The sequence below is a fragment of the Entelurus aequoreus genome, linkage group LG01, assembly GCF_033978785.1.
Source record: "Entelurus aequoreus isolate RoL-2023_Sb linkage group LG01, RoL_Eaeq_v1.1, whole genome shotgun sequence".
NCBI lineage: Eukaryota > Metazoa > Chordata > Actinopteri > Syngnathiformes > Syngnathidae > Entelurus > Entelurus aequoreus.
Genome location: NC_084731.1, coordinates 49,489,667 through 49,506,667, shown reverse-complemented (window position 1 = coordinate 49,506,667; position 17,001 = coordinate 49,489,667). Strand labels below are relative to the sequence as shown.

The window sequence follows — 17,001 nt, the reverse complement described above, 5'->3', positions numbered from 1 at the left end:
GCATGGTGAGGTAGTGTTGGGCAGGGGGGCTAGGGCTGTTTTAGTGGAACTACACACACACACACACACACACACACACACACACACACACACACACACACACACACACACACACATACACAGTATGTACTATATCTACAGTAGTGTGTATACACTGTATATTTATAGAGAGATCAAAAAGGCAGTGCTAGATGCCAACAGTGTCTCCTCGGCCAGCCTTCCGCTCCAAGCATCACACAGTCTTTTCAATCACAAGCAATTACAGCACAAACGTCTTTTCACCTTTTTGTCAAAGGCCTTTTTTAACCAAGTCAATTTGTACTGAAGGCGTTTTCCATTCCAACAAACATTGAACATATATTCCCACCATGATTATTTGGGTTGCCAGGCTTCTCTTTGAAAATGAAAAAAACAGTGATCAAAGGCAGTTCAATTGACCATGTTCATACTAGTCAAACATTAATATAATCCCTTACATACATTTATTTGATTGATATTTATTGGATATTGGATTTATGGCTCTTTGAAAGAAGTCAGATCTTAAAGAGCCGTTCAAAAGACTGTCTCATTAATATAGTTTGTTTGTTTAATCTTAACTGTTTTTTTTTTTTTAAATCAAGGAAACAATCAATAAGATAAGATGTGAATAAGAATAATTCAAATGTACACAAATATTACTCTGTTTGTGGCAATTATTCAGAAACATTGGCTATAATGCAATTTTTGTTTGTGTTTTAATTGCAAACTTTCGAGGGGTGTAACAATTAATTGATATATCGATATATCGCTTTATATTCCTTAGATTCAACAACCGTATTTTCCAAACCATAGGGCGCACTGATGAGCGGGTTTAGGAAAGTCTATCTTCATACAAAAGGTGCACCGGATTATAGGGCGCATTAAAGGGGTCATATTATGATTTATTTTTTTAAAATTCAAAACACTTCCTTGTGGTCTACATAACATATAATGGTGGTTCTTTGGTCAAAATGTTGCATAGGTTATGTTTTACAGAATATCTTCAAGTCGCTTCAGGATGCGCCATTTTGTGGGCGGTCTTATTTACGTGGCTCACCTTCGGCAGCGTCTTTTCTTCGTCATCTTTGCTGTAGTGGTGTAGCGTGCAAGGATGGGAGTGAAAGAAGTGTCAGAAGATGGAGGTAACATTCAGACTTAAATCAATAACGGAGCAGCATCTCCTCATCCGTGGCTCACTCCTCAGTGTGTCCCGTGAAAAACCGTCCGACCGGAACTCTCTAATAACTAAAGTTCCTTGGGTGAATAATGTATACTCACTACACCGGTATGTTTTAGCGCTTTCATGGCGAGTTTACTGATGATATAAGTAAGAACTTTACACTACTTTATATTACAAATGGTAACAGCGGAGGATGAATGTTCCATAACAAGAAGATAGAGAAAAAGAAGAAGCTTATCGACTTCGGTGTCTCCACGGACTCCAAAGGCGGACGCGCGCAAACTTTTCAGGACTTATGCAGATCCCAAATACAGATCAGCAGGTACCAGAAGGTAAGAAAAGTTGCTTTTGCATAATATTGCGAAACAAAACGCCAGATAATATGTCTTACCTTATACACACACCATAATAATACTCATATGTTGAAGCACAGTACAATCCATCAAGCGGTGCGACTTCATAGCTTACCAAAGTCGTACTAAACATTTTGATATATTTTTGAGCGCCGTGTGTAATGTTCTATATTTTCAATGGAACATAACATTTTTGTGTTGTTTACTTGAGTCATATTGCAGTCTACACATATCTCTTTTGTGTGACTGCCATCTACTGGTCACACTTACCATTACACCATATACAAAATAAAATAGCTTTGAGGTCGGTAAGCACAACCAGAATTATTCCATAGATTAGGCGCACCGGGTTATAAGGCGCACTGTCGAGTTTTGAGAAAATTAAAGGATTTTAAGTGCACCTTATAGTCCGAAAAATACGGTACATCGATGTGAGCTCGGCAAGTTTGCCTTTCAGAAGATAGGTATCGATTCAACATCATTTTAAATGGAAATTGATCGATTTTATCCACACTAGAAAAAGGAAAACATTGTATTTCAGAACGTCAGACTTTATACAGAGTTTAACACTTTTAATGATAAGGACGTTCAACGTTATTTAAGTCTGTCTGCTTGTCTGTGATGTCATTGTCATCAGTCGGCAAAACAAAAATGGCTGACACCTACGGTGGCCGAGAAAGGTCACAACAAATACAAACGAGACAAAACAATATCATAAATTACAAAGCAGCAACTTTCAGCCACAGCACGATTGCAAAAGCCACAACAAATACAAACGCCACAACACAATAAAATAAAGCCGCAACACAACTTTAAGCCACGGAAGGACGTGACGGACACGACGGAAGTGACAGCGGAGCAAGTTACTGCGACTTCCTTCACATAGTATAATAATATTATATACACAAGTAAAACACATGGGCACACTTACATACATGTCCAACTTTGTTGCCGGAATTTGTCCGCTGTCACTTCCGTTGCGTCTTTATATAGTCGTCTTTTGGTTTACTGTTGTTGTGTTCTTGCTTTATGTTGTTGGGTTGTGGCGTTTGCATTTGTTGTGGCATTTCTCTGCGATCGTAGCTGTTTATTAAAATGAGAGTAGTAGTAGGTCAAACAACTGCTCATTTAACCTGAAGAGATTTTGTTGCACTAATGTTTTCATATTAATTTATTTTGTATTTGTATATTATTGTATGTGTTACAGTATGTCAAAAAACAACAGTAAAAGTAGCAGCTAAATCTACTGTTAATTCAACCTGAACAGATGTTGGCTGCACTTTATTTATGATATTATTATTGTATTATTTTTTGTTAAAAAATTAAAGCACAGCTAGCAGGTTAAAACTGCTACTGTTAAAATATTGCTTACTGTACTTTTATTGAAGATTGCTTGATTATTGAAGATGTGAGCAGAAAAGGTTTTCTATTGTTAATTCAACCTAAAGTGTTGGTTGCACTTGCATTAGTTGTTGTTTACTTGCTTGTTTGTATCCATAATTAATTTATACCGAATTCCCTTACAAGAAATAACAATAATCTAGGTATCCAGTATTTATTTCACAGTCACACTGCTTGATTTTTTCCTATAAAGTTACTGAACCCATTTCAACTAACTGAATCTTTTCAGGTTGGCTCGTTCTGAATAAATAAAATTGTCCCTGAATCGTATCAGCAACCACAAATTCTGAATAGAGTCGAATTGTTGTTAAAATGAATCGTTACACCCCAAAATTGTAGAAGCATAACGATTAATTTTAGGGCCTAAAACATTCCAGAAGGCGGTGCCAAATTTCCATGCTTTGGCAGTGCCATCCCTATTTTTAATGTTCCCTCACACCAAAATATATGATATAAAAAATATAAACAAAACTACAATACAAATTAGGTCGATGACTGTACAAAATAATCACATCAAAAAATTGTACTACCCTACCTGGTTTGTGTACACTTGAACTACTACATATAAAAATAATTAAACTAAAAAAGGGAATCCAAGTAAAAAAAAAATTAAATGAATACAATTGACAAAAACGATTTTAAAAATGCATCAATTTATACTGTGTGTTATTTTTCAATTAAAAAAGTGACTCTAATGCTGCTAATTAGGTATGACTAATATTCTAGTAGCATGCGCATACAAAAATAAATACATCTGTCAACATCACTTATGTGCTCACCTTCATCGCTTGTATGTTGTTCAGTTCCATTGTCAACCTCATCAAGGGCTCCTGGCTCGCTATGGGGGCTGTCGCTGCCGAGACACAAGTAACATTAAAAAGAGAAATTAATAGCGCAAGCATGGAATGTCATTTGAAAACAGCGTTCCCTCGCCATGTTACGCTTCAAATGTTGCGGTTTCACGCTTGTTTTCCTAAAAATATATTAATTCAAATGTCATGTCACCCTTCCTTGCTTGCATATTTAGCAAATGCGTACACATTTTTGGCTTAAATGAGAAAAATGACGTGAGTTTATAGAACTACGGAATGTCCTATTTTCTACTATTTTACTATGTTGGGTATTTCATGTTTATAGGGCACTAATAGTGTTACGTTCGGGTCCCGGAATTGTGTTCCCCAGGATGCGGAAGGACGGGCAGGAGAACAGCTTGCAGGTAAGAGAAGTGTCTTTTAATCCAAAGCAAGGCAAAATTACAAAAAAGACGCAGTATAGCGTACAGCGAAAAACCAAAAAGAAAATTATTAAACGAGGCTAGAACAAGAAAAACGCAACATGTTGTCATCAGCAAACAATGCAACCATGCTGAGTGCACAGTGACATGGGCGGTAGCAGGTGGAACCAATAATCAAGAAACAAAATCCAGGTATGAAACGCTCAATGCTCCTATCAACAGAAAAACGTAACCAAGGAACAAAAAACACTTGACACCAATATTAGGTTTTGATTTTGCTAACAAGTTTCACTTAAAAACAGAATATATACTTTTTAATCTAATAAAAGTTTCATAGATTAGCACTCAGTGTTCCGACATGAATAGGACTCATGATAATTTGAATTCAGCTACTGCCCTTTTGTGAAGTTGATCAAAAGAACTACATCAGGAGGTTGCCTACAGCCACATATATTAATTGGGGTGCACGATAAATATCGGATCGATACGAGTTATGATGTCACACTCATGAATTCGATGACATAAAAAATTATCACAGAAAACCAGAAAAAATTTCAAACTCTCCAATGAAGCGAGATTGCCCATACTGTGCTGTAGGTGGGTTAGGGTAAGCAAATCAAGCACTCCTTTCCTGTGGTAAACCTCCCCTGAGCTTACAGTGTAAACCAGGGGTCTCAAACTCAATTTACCTGGGGGCCACTGGATGCAGAAACTGGGTGAGGCTGGGCCGCAAGAAAATATTTCTTAAAAAAATCTAACATGCACTTTTTAATGAATTCACCTTCTTTGAATGGCTTTCCCGCCCTAGCAACATACTTGCCAACCCTCCCGATTTTTCCGGGAAACTCCAAAATTTCTGTGCCCCTCCCGACAACCTCCCGGGGCAACCATTCTCCCGAATTTCTCCCGATTTTCACCCGGACAACAATATTAAGGGCGTGCCGTGATGGCACTGCCTTTCACGTCCTCTACAACCCGTCGTCGCATCCGCTTTTTCACCATACAAACAGCGTGCCGGCCCAGTCACATATTGTATGAGGCTTCTGCAGACACACGTAAGTAACTGCAAGACATACTTGATCAACAGCCATACAGGTCACACTGAGGGTAGCCGTATAAACAACTTTATCACTGTTACAAATATGCGCCACACTGTGAACCCACACCAAACAAGAATGACAAACACATTTCGGGAGAACATCCGCACCGTAACACAACATAAACACAACAGAACAAATACCCAGAACACCTTGCAGCCCTAACTCAGGGCGGGGCGGGGTTTGGTGGTGGTGTGGGGGGGGGGGGGGGGTATATTGTAGCCCGGAAGAGTTAGGGCTGCATGGGATTCTGGGTATTTGTTTTGTTGTGTTTATGTCATGTTACGGTGCGGATGTTCTCCCAAAATGTGTTTGTCATTCTTGTTTGGTGTGGGTTCACAGTGTGGCGCATATTTGCAACAGTGTTAAAGTTGTTTATACGTACACCCTCAGTGTGACCTGTGTGGCTGTTGATCAAGTATGGCTTGCAGTCGCTTACGTGTGTCTACAGAAGCCAAATACAACATGTGGCTGTGCTGGCACGCTGTTTGTGCAGACTGTAGAGGACGCTAAAGGCAGTGCGGTCACGGCACACCCTTCATATTGTTGTCTGGGTGAAAATCGGCAGAAATACGGGAGAATAGTTGCCCCTGGAGATTTCCGGGAGGGGCACTGAAATTCGTGAGTCTCCCGGAAAAATCGGGAGGGTTTACAAGTATGACGCTGTCAAGCGCCATTCATATAAAACTTGTGACCCGCACTAACTTTACATTTTCATATTAAGGTGCGGGCCGCAAAATAACGTCTCGCGGGCCGCAATTGGCCCTCGGGCCGCGTGTTTGAGGCCCCTGGTGTAAACAAACATGGCTTCGATCGTGTGTTTCAGAGGAAGACTTTTCATGTATTTTTGCACCAAATATTCTGCAAACGAGAAAAACATCACCCTTTAACAAATCAAACCTTGTCAGCTACCAGAAATGCCAGGATCACTTTGGCAGTTTTTTGGAAGCTTAGGTAGACAGTTACTGCTAAAGGATTGCCACAAAACAAGCTGCGAAAAAAGGTCCAGGGCTTGTTTTGTTTTTCGCCTCGACATTTGGAAAGTGCAAAACTTTGCCAGAAACGACTCAAGGGTTAAAGCGATCTAGGATTTCATCATGGAACTGATAGCCCTTTAGCATTGTTGACGATACCAGCAAACACAAACAACACGATAAAAAATACTACTGCACAAACTACAATTGAATCTATGTCAAAAATATAATAGATATAAGTAAGTTATCGGTAATCAATATTGGCCTTGAGAAGCAGGAAGTAATGCAATACTTGACATACCAGAACTCCTCCCCAGTCATGCACTTCTCATAAATTGGGCCATCCAGCTCCCGTTGACTGGGGAAGATCACTTCATTGTGGATGATGACGGTCTTGATGACCTCGTTAACGTTTGCCTGGCAAGACACGGGGTCCTGGCTGTCCGGGATGGGCATTAAAGTGGGCCCAAAGCAGATGGCCAAGTTGTACGGATCCATCATATTCTCGTCACTGTACTGGGAGAGACTGGGACACGAAGACATGCCTTTTATATGCAAACAAAACAGCAAGGGGAAGGATGTCTCCCTGAGAGCCAGTGTCCTCTGCAATGGACATTTGTGTTTTCAATAAAAGGCAAAAACTCACTGATTGAGAAAAGCAAAGAGGTATCTCATAACAATGATGATGGTCCGAGGTAGAGTCACAATAATCTGCTGGATGTGATGAGCTCGCTCTGCACCTGACTCCAGCTCTGGAATAGAGAAGACAGAAAACACCATATTATGTGTTATGATCCGCTGCCCGGATCATATTTCTGTTTACGTTTTCTAGTCACTTGTGTTTTTCTGTTAGCCTTGATCTCTTTCTAGTTCCTGTTTAAGCACTTCTCAGTTTGGTTACCATAGTTACTGATTATTTTCACCTGCCGCGGGGGTTCCCGACGCGCACCTGTTTTTCATGATTGACATTATTATTTAAAGCCTGCCTCCCCAGCCAGTCGGTCTGGCTTCGTAATTTGTCTTCTCACAACAGTTGACGACTTCTGTTCTTGATCTGGTAACCTTCTAGCTGGTATCCGCTTCTTGAGGGGGGGGGGGGGGGGGCTAGTGCTGGGAGCTGTGCTACGGAGGTGGCACAGCTGCGCCCAGCCAAGCCGCAACCTCCTGCTCCAGCGCTGCAAAGCACACGAGACCCTGCAGAGACCGACCCAGTAAGAAAGGCATTGCTCCAACAGGAAGAACAACTTGGACAACAGGAAAGACAGTTTGGCGTTCTTGGGGCTTGCGTCAACGCCATGGCGGAACGCCAAGATGCCCGCCTTGATGCTTTGGAGAGACAGCTGGGAAGTATACTCACCGCGCTGCAGGTGATGACTTCCCCTACAGCCGACCCAGCAGTCCAGTTGAGACATCCCCCACCCACAAGTATTCCGTTGCCTGCTCTGCCTCTGGTTCACGCACCAGCACCTGACCCCAGACTGGGTCACGCACCAGCACCTGACCCCAGACTGGGTCACGCACCAGCACCTGACCCCAGACTGGGTCACGCACCAGCACCTGACCCCACGGCAACGACAGCGACTCCTGTCCCCACGGCAACGACAGCGACTCCTGTCCCCACGGCGACGTCGACTCCTGCTGCTGCCACGGCGACGTCGACTCCTGCTGCTGCCACGGCGACGTCGACTCCTGCTGCTGCCACGGCGACGTCAACTCCTCCTGCTGCCACGGCGACGTCGACTCCTCCTGCTGCCACGGCGACGTCGACGCCTCCTGCTTCCAGGGCGACGCCTCTTGTTTCCACGGCGACTACGCCTCCCAGGGCTTCCACGCCTGCTTCGCCGACGACGCTGATGACTTCCCCTACAGCCGACCCATCAGTCCAGCTGAGACATCCTCCACCCACAAGTATTCCGTTGCCTGCTCTGCCTCTGGTTCACGCACCAGCACCTGACCCCAGACTGGGTCACGCACCAGCACCTGACCCCAGACTGGGTCACGCACCAGCACCTGACCCCAGACTGGGTCACGCACCAGCACCTGACCCCACGGCAACGACAGCGACTCCTGTCCCCACGGCAACGACAGCGACTCCTGTCCCCACGGCAACGACAGTGACTCCTGTCCCCACGGCAACGACAGCGACTCCTGCTGCTGCCACGGCGACGTCGACTCCTGCTGCTGCCACGGCGACGTCGACTCCTGATGCTGCCACGGCGACGTCGACTCCTCCTGCTGCCACGGCGACGTCGACTCCTCCTGCTGCCACGGCGACGTCGACTCCTCCTGCTGCCACGGCGACGTCAACGCCTCCTGCTTCCAGGGCGACGCCTCTTGTTTCCACGGCGACTACGCCTCCCAGGGCTTCCACGCCTGCTTCGCCGACGACGTGCCCACATCCTCGTGCCCGGGCTGCACCTCGGCACCACCCACCTCCTCGTGTCCGGCGAGCCGCACCATGGCGCCGGCCACCTCCTCGTCTATGGACTTTTTATGGACGCATTTGGCGCCAGCAGCAGCGACACCCAAGACTTTGTTGCAGGACTCAGAAGCTGCTGAACTTCTGGCGCCAATCACGCCCACCTTCTTGGCGGCCACAAGGGTGGCTTTTCCGTGGTCGCCCGCCTCGCCTGCGGCAGCGGCGTTCCATTCGCCGCCGCCACCTGACTCGTCCCCGTTGGATTCGGGGGCACGTGGCCTGGTGACCCTCAGCCAATTCCTCCCTCCTCCCTCCCTTGACTTGTGAACTGCCTTGTAGTCGGGGGGGGTTAGTTTTTCCAGGGGACATCTGGGATCTGTCCCTTAAAGTGGGGGGGGTACTGTTATGATCCGCTGCCCGGATCATATTTCTGTTTACGTTTTCTAGTCACTTGTGTTTTTCTGTTAGCCTTGATCTCTTTCTAGTTCCTGTTTAAGCACTTCTCAGTTTGGTTACCATAGTTACTGATTATTTTCACCTGCCGCGGGGGTTCCCGACACGCACCTGTTTTTCATGATTGACATTATTATTTAAAGCCTGCCTCCCCAGCCAGTCGGTCTGGCTTCGTAATTTGTCTTCTCACAACAGTTGACGACTTCTGTTCTTGATCTGGTAACCTTCTAGCTCCCACGCTAAAGGCTCTGTATGTTTAGTGTTTTCTCTAGCTCCCACGCTAGCTCCCTTAGTTTTTTGCTTTAAGTGCCATGAGCATGTTTTTGTTTGTTTCCAGTATTTGTTATTTCTTAAATAAATAATTTTGTACCTGCAAGCTGTGTCCGAAGCCCGTCTGCATCTTTGAGAGAACACTCGCACCCGGCCGTCACAATTATGTATGATTTACAAAATATTCTTTATTACTTTTGCCAAAGTGGGATTAATTTAATGGAATATGCACCAAAAGCGTGTGACGGGTCCTTGCATGCATATTGTTTACAGTGTTACCCGAATATAGACAACCCTAAACATTTTTTTTTTTTTTAAATATCAGTAAGATATCATTGATCATATTCATTATAACTCTTTCTGTTTGCCAACTTGCTCACAGCCTTTGGGATACAGTGCTACCTTGATTTTCATACGCCCCAGTTTTCAACAAAAAGTATTGCTAAAAATATGTTTCGGTCATCATCTGTGTGCCGGTGTAACATTTTGCTGAATAAGTGCTGAGGATGCAAGGATAACAATGTCATATAAAGGTTATTGTGACCAAAATTATCACGCTTATTAATATTATCACAGTATTGTTGAATGTGTTTAAAAACTTTTATGAAGAAAAATAAAATAAAGAGACACACAATTTATTTTCCTTAGCAGAATAAACAATAAATATTGCTCTAGCTTCTTAAGAGCCTTATTATTTTATTTGAGTTTTTGACTATGTTTTATTTGAGTTTTTGACTATTTTAATTTGTAAAGATTTTAGTGATTACGTATATAATGGGAGACAAGATGTGACGTTTGCGAACAAATCAATCCTTTTGAACGGCCCCTTTATGTGAACTATGTACAGTCGTGGTCAAAAGTTGACATACACGAGGCGTGGCTAAGATGCACAAGCAGTAGTTTGCAGTAGTTAATTCAAATTCAGCTTTTTTTTAAAATTAAAACTGACAAGGATTGGCCACTATATGCATGCCTATCACTCTGGGTGAGTTATACTCTGTTAAAACATAGACAACAACAATTATGCCCAAGACACGAAGAGGGAAGCAATCAGAATCACCTGTGGCCGTAAACGAGCCCGGGGCTTGCGCTGAGATGGCGTCATCAACTTTGGAGAAGATACTAGATAAGATACTCGAGTCTATGAACAAACGTTTTGACATGCTTGAGGAAAAGCTTGAGGCTCTTACAAGCAAGCAGAGTGAAGGACATGGAGCAGCAAGGTTCCGAACACGAGCGCCGCATCGAAGCGCTCAAACAAAAACTGACTGAGACGCAGAAGAGCAATGAGAAATTGGCAGCTAAAATAGACGAATTGGAAGGGCGCTCAAGACGTAATAACATAAAAATAGTCGGGATACCAGAGCAAGAAGAAAAGGGAAGACTTACAGATTTCGTTGCGGACCTGATACCAAAGTTGTTTGGAGCGAGTAACTTCTCCAAGCCAGTTATGTTATGTTATTTTCATTTATTATGCGCCCCCCAACCAACTGTTACATCAGCCCGGGGCGCAGCCCAAGTGGAGAAACAAAAAAAAGTAAAAATAAAAACCAAAGCCAGTGGTGGTGGCTCGCTCGCTATGGTGACGGCAAGCGCCCTAGGAGCATCATCGCAAGAATACACTTCTACCAGAACAAGGAGCTACTTCTTCGACTGAGCTGTGGCCAGGAGCTGATCTACAACGGCCTGCGCGTGTTCCTGTTTCCAGACTACACTGCCGAGGTGACAGCGCAAAGACGGCCCTTTCGAGAGGTAATGAACACGCTGCGGGAGAAGGAAATCAAGTTTATGCTACGTTTTCCAGCTCGCCTGCATGTGGAGTACAACGACCAGGTAAAGGTGTTTACCTCTCCTACAGACACTAAGACCTTCATTATAAAACATCTTAGTGGCTAATCATCAATAACGGCTCTACCACACAAGGCTTATGATAAGCATAAAGCAGAAATACACTTTTCCACTAAGGTTTATTTCACCGGAAGACGCAGGAAAAAAAAAAGAAAACACCTCGCTCCAAATTGATCTCCTTAAAACCAAACAAAAATGGAGATTTAATCCACAATTATTATTATATGAAGATTTTAAAGAGTATATGAACAAGATTATCCAAGATTTTATTGAGGTGAATGATAACGGAGAGGTGTCAGACTCTACATTGTGGGAAGCCCTTAAAGCTACTGTGAGAGGATATATCATCTCATTTGAAAGCTCAAAACAAAGAGAAGCAAGAAAAAAGCAGAAAGAATTGGAAAAAGAAATTAAAGAAATGGAAGAAATTCATATACATTCTCTTTTGCAGTCTGACTACAATAAGATGCTGAAACTGAAAAATTAATACAATTCTCTTCTTCACGAGGAAGTATCTAAACTCTTACTGAAAAATAAACAAAAACATTTTGAAATATCTGATAAACCACAAAAACTTCTGTCTAGACAGCTCAAAGGAGATCAGGCCAAAGCTGCTATCCACAAAATATGCTCAAAAACAGGTGAAACTTGTACATATTTACAGGATATCAACAATGTCTTTAAAGACTTTTATTCAGAATTATATAAATCTAGTTCAGCTATATCGGTTAATGATTTAAATTATTTTTTTTACTCCATTAAACCTACCTCAACTGAGTCCAAAGCATCAGAATTCTTTAGACAATACCATTTCAACTGAAGAACGGCTAAAAGCACTGAAATCTTTCTCCGTGAATAAAAGCCCTGGTCCAGATGATTTGGTGCGGAGTTTGATCAAGCTTTTAGTGAAATACTCTCCCCTATAATACTAAGAATGTTAAATGACTCTTTCGTAAACAATAAACTTCCATGCTCCTTGTATGAAGCTCATATATGTATAATACCAAAAAAGGGAAAAAATCCACTCGATCCAGCCTATCTCCCTGCTCAATCTAGACCATAAGATTCTAACTAAGGTACTCGCAACAAGGTTAAGCAACCACATAACATAAATTATCCATCCGGATCAGGTCTGTTTCATCCCGGACAGACCTTCTTTTGGCAATGTACGGAGATTATTGAACTTGTTGTACTCGGACTGCATAGGAAACAAAAAGGCAGTCGTCCTGACTCTGGATGCTCATGAAGCTTTTGATTCAATTGAGTGGGCTTATCTATTTCATATTCTCAAATTATTTGGGTTGGGAGAAAATTTTATAAAATGGATTAAAATAATTTATTTTGCACCAAAATCATATGTCATAACCAATAATGTAATATCGGATAGTTTTGAATTGCATCACGGCGTGAGACAGGGCGACTGCCTTTCGCCCTTACTTTTCAATTTGGCCCTAGAACCACTGGCTATTGGTTTAAGAATTAACTCTAATATTAAAGGATTCTCAGTGGGCACATCAGAGAGTCTCATCTCACTTTATGCAGATGATGTACTTGTTACACTTATTGAGCCAGAAATTGCATTACCACTTCTTTTAGAATATGTAGACTCTTTTGGTAGAATATCTGGTTATAAAATAAACTGGTCCAAAAGCGAGCTTATGTTCCTAGGAGATAATGTTAAGATCAGTCAAAACCCAGTTAAAGTTGCAGAAAACTATATATCCTATCTCGGCTTAAAAATATCTAAAAATTATGAATCATTACTAAAATTGAACTTTACTGAAGCCTTTGAGAAACTAAAAGTGTGTATAGAGTATTGGAAGACCCTACCTCTCTCTATGTTAGGTAGAGTGAATGCTATCAAAATTATTACCCTGCCAAAATGTACCTATCTTTTTCAAAATTTACCAATTATAATTCTTGCAGATTTTTTCCAAAAACTTGAATCTTTAGTTCTAGATTTTGTGTGGGGATATAAAAAACGCAGAATATCTAAAAAGCACTTATTAAGATCTACAAAGGAAGGGGGACTGGGTCTTCCAATGTTCAAAAATTATTATTGGGCATCAAATCTGAACGCATTGACCTATTGGAAAATGGGGTTCCCAAAGAATGAATCACTTAATTCTGCTCCCTTGTGGCTGAAATTGGAACTGCAGTCATTAGTTAAACCTTACACATCATTGCTATCTCTACTTTTTAACTAAACCAGTCTCTTCTATTAAATCAACAAGCCATAGTGTAGTAGTAAGAAATTCTATCAAAATTATTTCTCAAATTAGAAAACAATTAAATATTTCCAATGTAACTATGTATTCACCAATGTGTCACAATCATGCATTTATTCCATCGATAGCAGACAGAAAATGTTTTAACTGGTACTTAAATGGAATTAAATGCGTAAAAGACATGTATGTCGAGGACAGTCTTGCTTCATTTGATCAATTGCGAATCAAATTCACTTTGTGCCAATTCAGTTGGTTTTGCTATTTGCAGGAAAAAAATTTATTAAAGAAAACATTTCAAAGTCTCAGCTGGTAAATGAAAAACACCCTCTCTTAGAATTACTAAATTTATCACCCACAAGTAAAAAGCTTATCGCCAAATTTGCCAGCTGCTTCATTATGCCCATGACGTCAGCAGACGGTGTTAAAAGAGCATGGGAACAGGAACTAAGAACAACAATACCCAAACAGCAATGGGAACGGACACTCTCTCAAATTCACAATCGCTCAATTAACAGCAGACTTAGGCTCATGCAGTTTAAAGTGATTCATTGTTTTTACTACTCCAAAGTCTTATTACACAAATGTTATCCTGATACATCTCCACTTTGTGATAAATGTAAATCTGCTGAAGGATCACTGTCTCATTCGTTTTGGGAATGTCCGATTATTCAATCATTTTGGTCCAGCATTTTCTTTTTTTACTCGGGGTTATATCAGAGAAAACTTGTCCCTGACAGGGATATAATTTTGTTTGGGTGGTCTTCAGAAACACAAAAACTTCCAAAATATTATATTACAGCTGTGTTGCTGCTCGGGACGGTTTTGGCCAAAAGACTAATTTTTAAAGACTGGAAAACCCCATCTGCACCCAACTTCAGGAACTGGCTAAATGAACTTGTGAATGTAATGACTCTTGTAAGATTTATAAACTCTACAAATATGAATAACTGGGAACTAACCTGGAAACCTTTACTGACATAACTTATAGACATTTAAAGAAAAAAGAAAAAAAGAAAAAAACTGCCATCTTTTTTGTAGTTGTACTCCTTTTTTATTATCTTTATTATTTTTTGTATTGATCCTACACTATTATTGTTTTTTGTTACTTTTGATATGGTTTTGCCACGGTTTACTTGCTTATTATTATTATTTTTTGTGACTTTTTATTTTGTATTTTTTTGTATCTGATCAATTTCTGTGACTTTCCTTTTGTTTTTTAAGTGTGAACGATGGAGAGGTCCTCGAGAGGTGATCTTGGGATCGATTCCTGAGGATCCTTGATGCCGAGGAATGTTCATCCATCTTGCTATGGTCTGGATAGCCTGCTGATCCCGAGCCAGATCGGGAAGGATGGATATATATACAATATCTGGGTATTTTTTCTAATAATGTTTATACTGTAAACCTTGAGTTGTTAAAGTTTAAGTGCACCTCTCTCCTCAAGTGTGCATGTGAGTGTGTATGAGTGGATGTGTGCTTGTATGAAGGGTTTGCGTGAGCAAAGTATGACTGTTAAATGTGATTTTAACTGTAAAATTCAATAAAAAATATTTGCAAAAAAAAAAAAGTTGACATACACTTGTAAAGAACATAGTGTCATGGCTGTCTTGAGTTTCCAATAATTTCTACAACTCTTATTTTTTTGTGATAGAGTGATTGAAGCACATACTTGTTGGTCACAAAAAACATTCATGAAGTTTGGTTCTTTTATGAATTTATTATGGGTCTACTGAAAATGTGACCAAATCTGCTGGGTCAAAAGTATACATACAGCAATGTTAATATTTGCTTACAAGTCTCTTGGCAAGTTTCACTGCAATAAGGCGCTTTTGGTAGCCATCCACAAGCTTTTGGCAAGCTTCTGGTTGAATTTTTTGACTACTCCTCTTGACAAAATTGGTGCAGTTCAGCTACATGTGTTGGTTTTCTGACATGGACTTGTTTCTTCAGCATTGTCCACACGTTTAAGTCAGGACTTTGGGAAAGCCATTCTAAAACCTTAATTCTAGCCTGATTTAGCCATTCCTTTACCACTTTTGACATGTGTTTGGGGTCATTGTTCTGTTGGAACACCCAACTGCGCCCAAGACCCAACTTCCGGGCTGATGATTTTAGGTTGTCCTAAAGAATTTGGAGGTAATCCTCCTTTTTCATGGTCCCATTTACTCTCTGTAAAGCACCAGTTCCATTGGAAGCAAAACAGGCCCAGAGCATAATACTGACACCACCACACTTGATGGTAGGATGGTGTTCCTGGGATTAAAGGGCTCACCTTTTCTCCTCTAAACATATTGCTGGGTATTGTGGCCAAACAGCTCAATTTTTGTTTAATCTTACCACAGAACTTTCCTCCAGAAGGTCTTCTCTTTGTCCATGTGATGTCAGCTGATTCCACGACTAGGATGAAAACCACACTGCTCCTCCTGAATCCGAGGTTCGACTACACGGCGTAGCCTCCTCTCCAGTACACCTGAACAGACCTTACCGGGAAGGCTAAGGAGTGTGATCCTACAATAGTTAGAACACACCCTTCGGTTTCCCTTCTTAAAGAGAGGAACCACCACCTGCCAATTCTGCACAGTCTTGTCAACCAAGACAGCATCCAGAACCTTAAGGAACTCCGGGCGGATCTCATCCAACTCTGGGGTCCTGCCACCGAGGAGTTTTTTAACTACCACAGATTCCACAGGCACTGCTTCCTAATAGGAAGATGTGTAGGTGGGATTGAGGAGGTATTCGAAGTATTCCCCCTACCGATCCACAACGTCCTGAGTCGAGGTCACTCTCCAGTACTCCCTAGAGGGAATCCAAAAAGGGTGAATACTCTGAGCTGCTGTTCGGTGCGTAAGCACAAACAACAGTCAGGACCCGTCCCCCCACTTGAAGGCGGAGGAAAGCTACTCTCTCATTTACTGGGTTAAACTCCAACGTACAGGCTCTGAGCCGAGGTCCAACAAGAATCGCCACCCCAACCTGTCCCCTCTCCCTGCTTGCAGCCAGATTGGAAGAGAATCTAGCCCCTCTTGAGAGGACTGGTTCCAGAGCCATGGCTGTGCGTCGAAGTGAGTCCGACTCGATCTACCTGGAACTTCTCCACCTCGTGCAACAGCTCAGGCTCCTTCCCCACCAGAGAGGTGATGTTCCACGTCCCAAAAGCTAGCTTCTGTAGCCGAGGATCGGACTGCCAAGGGCCCTGCCTTGGCTGCCGCTCAGCTCACACTGCGCCCGACCTCTATGGTCCCTCCTATGAGTGGTGAGCACATTGGAGGGGGAACCCACGTCACTTTTTTGGGCTGTGCCTGGCCCGCCCCCATGGGGCCACCAGGCGCTCGCCATCAAGCCCCACCTCTGGGCCTCGTTCCAGAGGGTGGCCCCGGTGACCTGCGTCCGGGCGAGGGAAGTCTGGGACCTTTAATTTGACTGTCCATAGAGATCTTCGAGCTGCTCTTTGTCTGGTCTCTGACTTCGGACCAGTTTGTCATGGGAGACCCCACCAGGGGGCATAGATTCCCCCAGACAACATAGC

The 17,001-nt window shown here is 42.3% G+C and overlaps 1 protein-coding gene across 5 annotated transcripts in view; it reads right to left on the bottom strand.

Moving 5' to 3' along the window:
- The window catches only part of srgap3 (SLIT-ROBO Rho GTPase activating protein 3), a 256,795-nt gene that overhangs the window by 14,000 nt on the left and 225,794 nt on the right, over positions 1-17,001 (bottom strand). For 4 of the 5 annotated variants that reach the window (XM_062054132.1, XM_062054140.1, XM_062054149.1 and 1 more), the window contains exons 16-18: positions 6,904-7,009; positions 6,559-6,783; positions 3,732-3,805 (exon numbers count right to left, since the gene is read on the bottom strand). In XM_062054132.1, the coding sequence (XP_061910116.1) occupies positions 3,732-3,805; positions 6,559-6,783; positions 6,904-7,009 (405 nt within the window). Of the gene's footprint in view, positions 1-1,075; positions 1,107-3,731; positions 3,806-6,558; positions 6,784-6,903; positions 7,010-17,001 lie in introns of all 5 variants that reach the window. The other variant, XM_062054166.1, reaches the window with a different exon arrangement.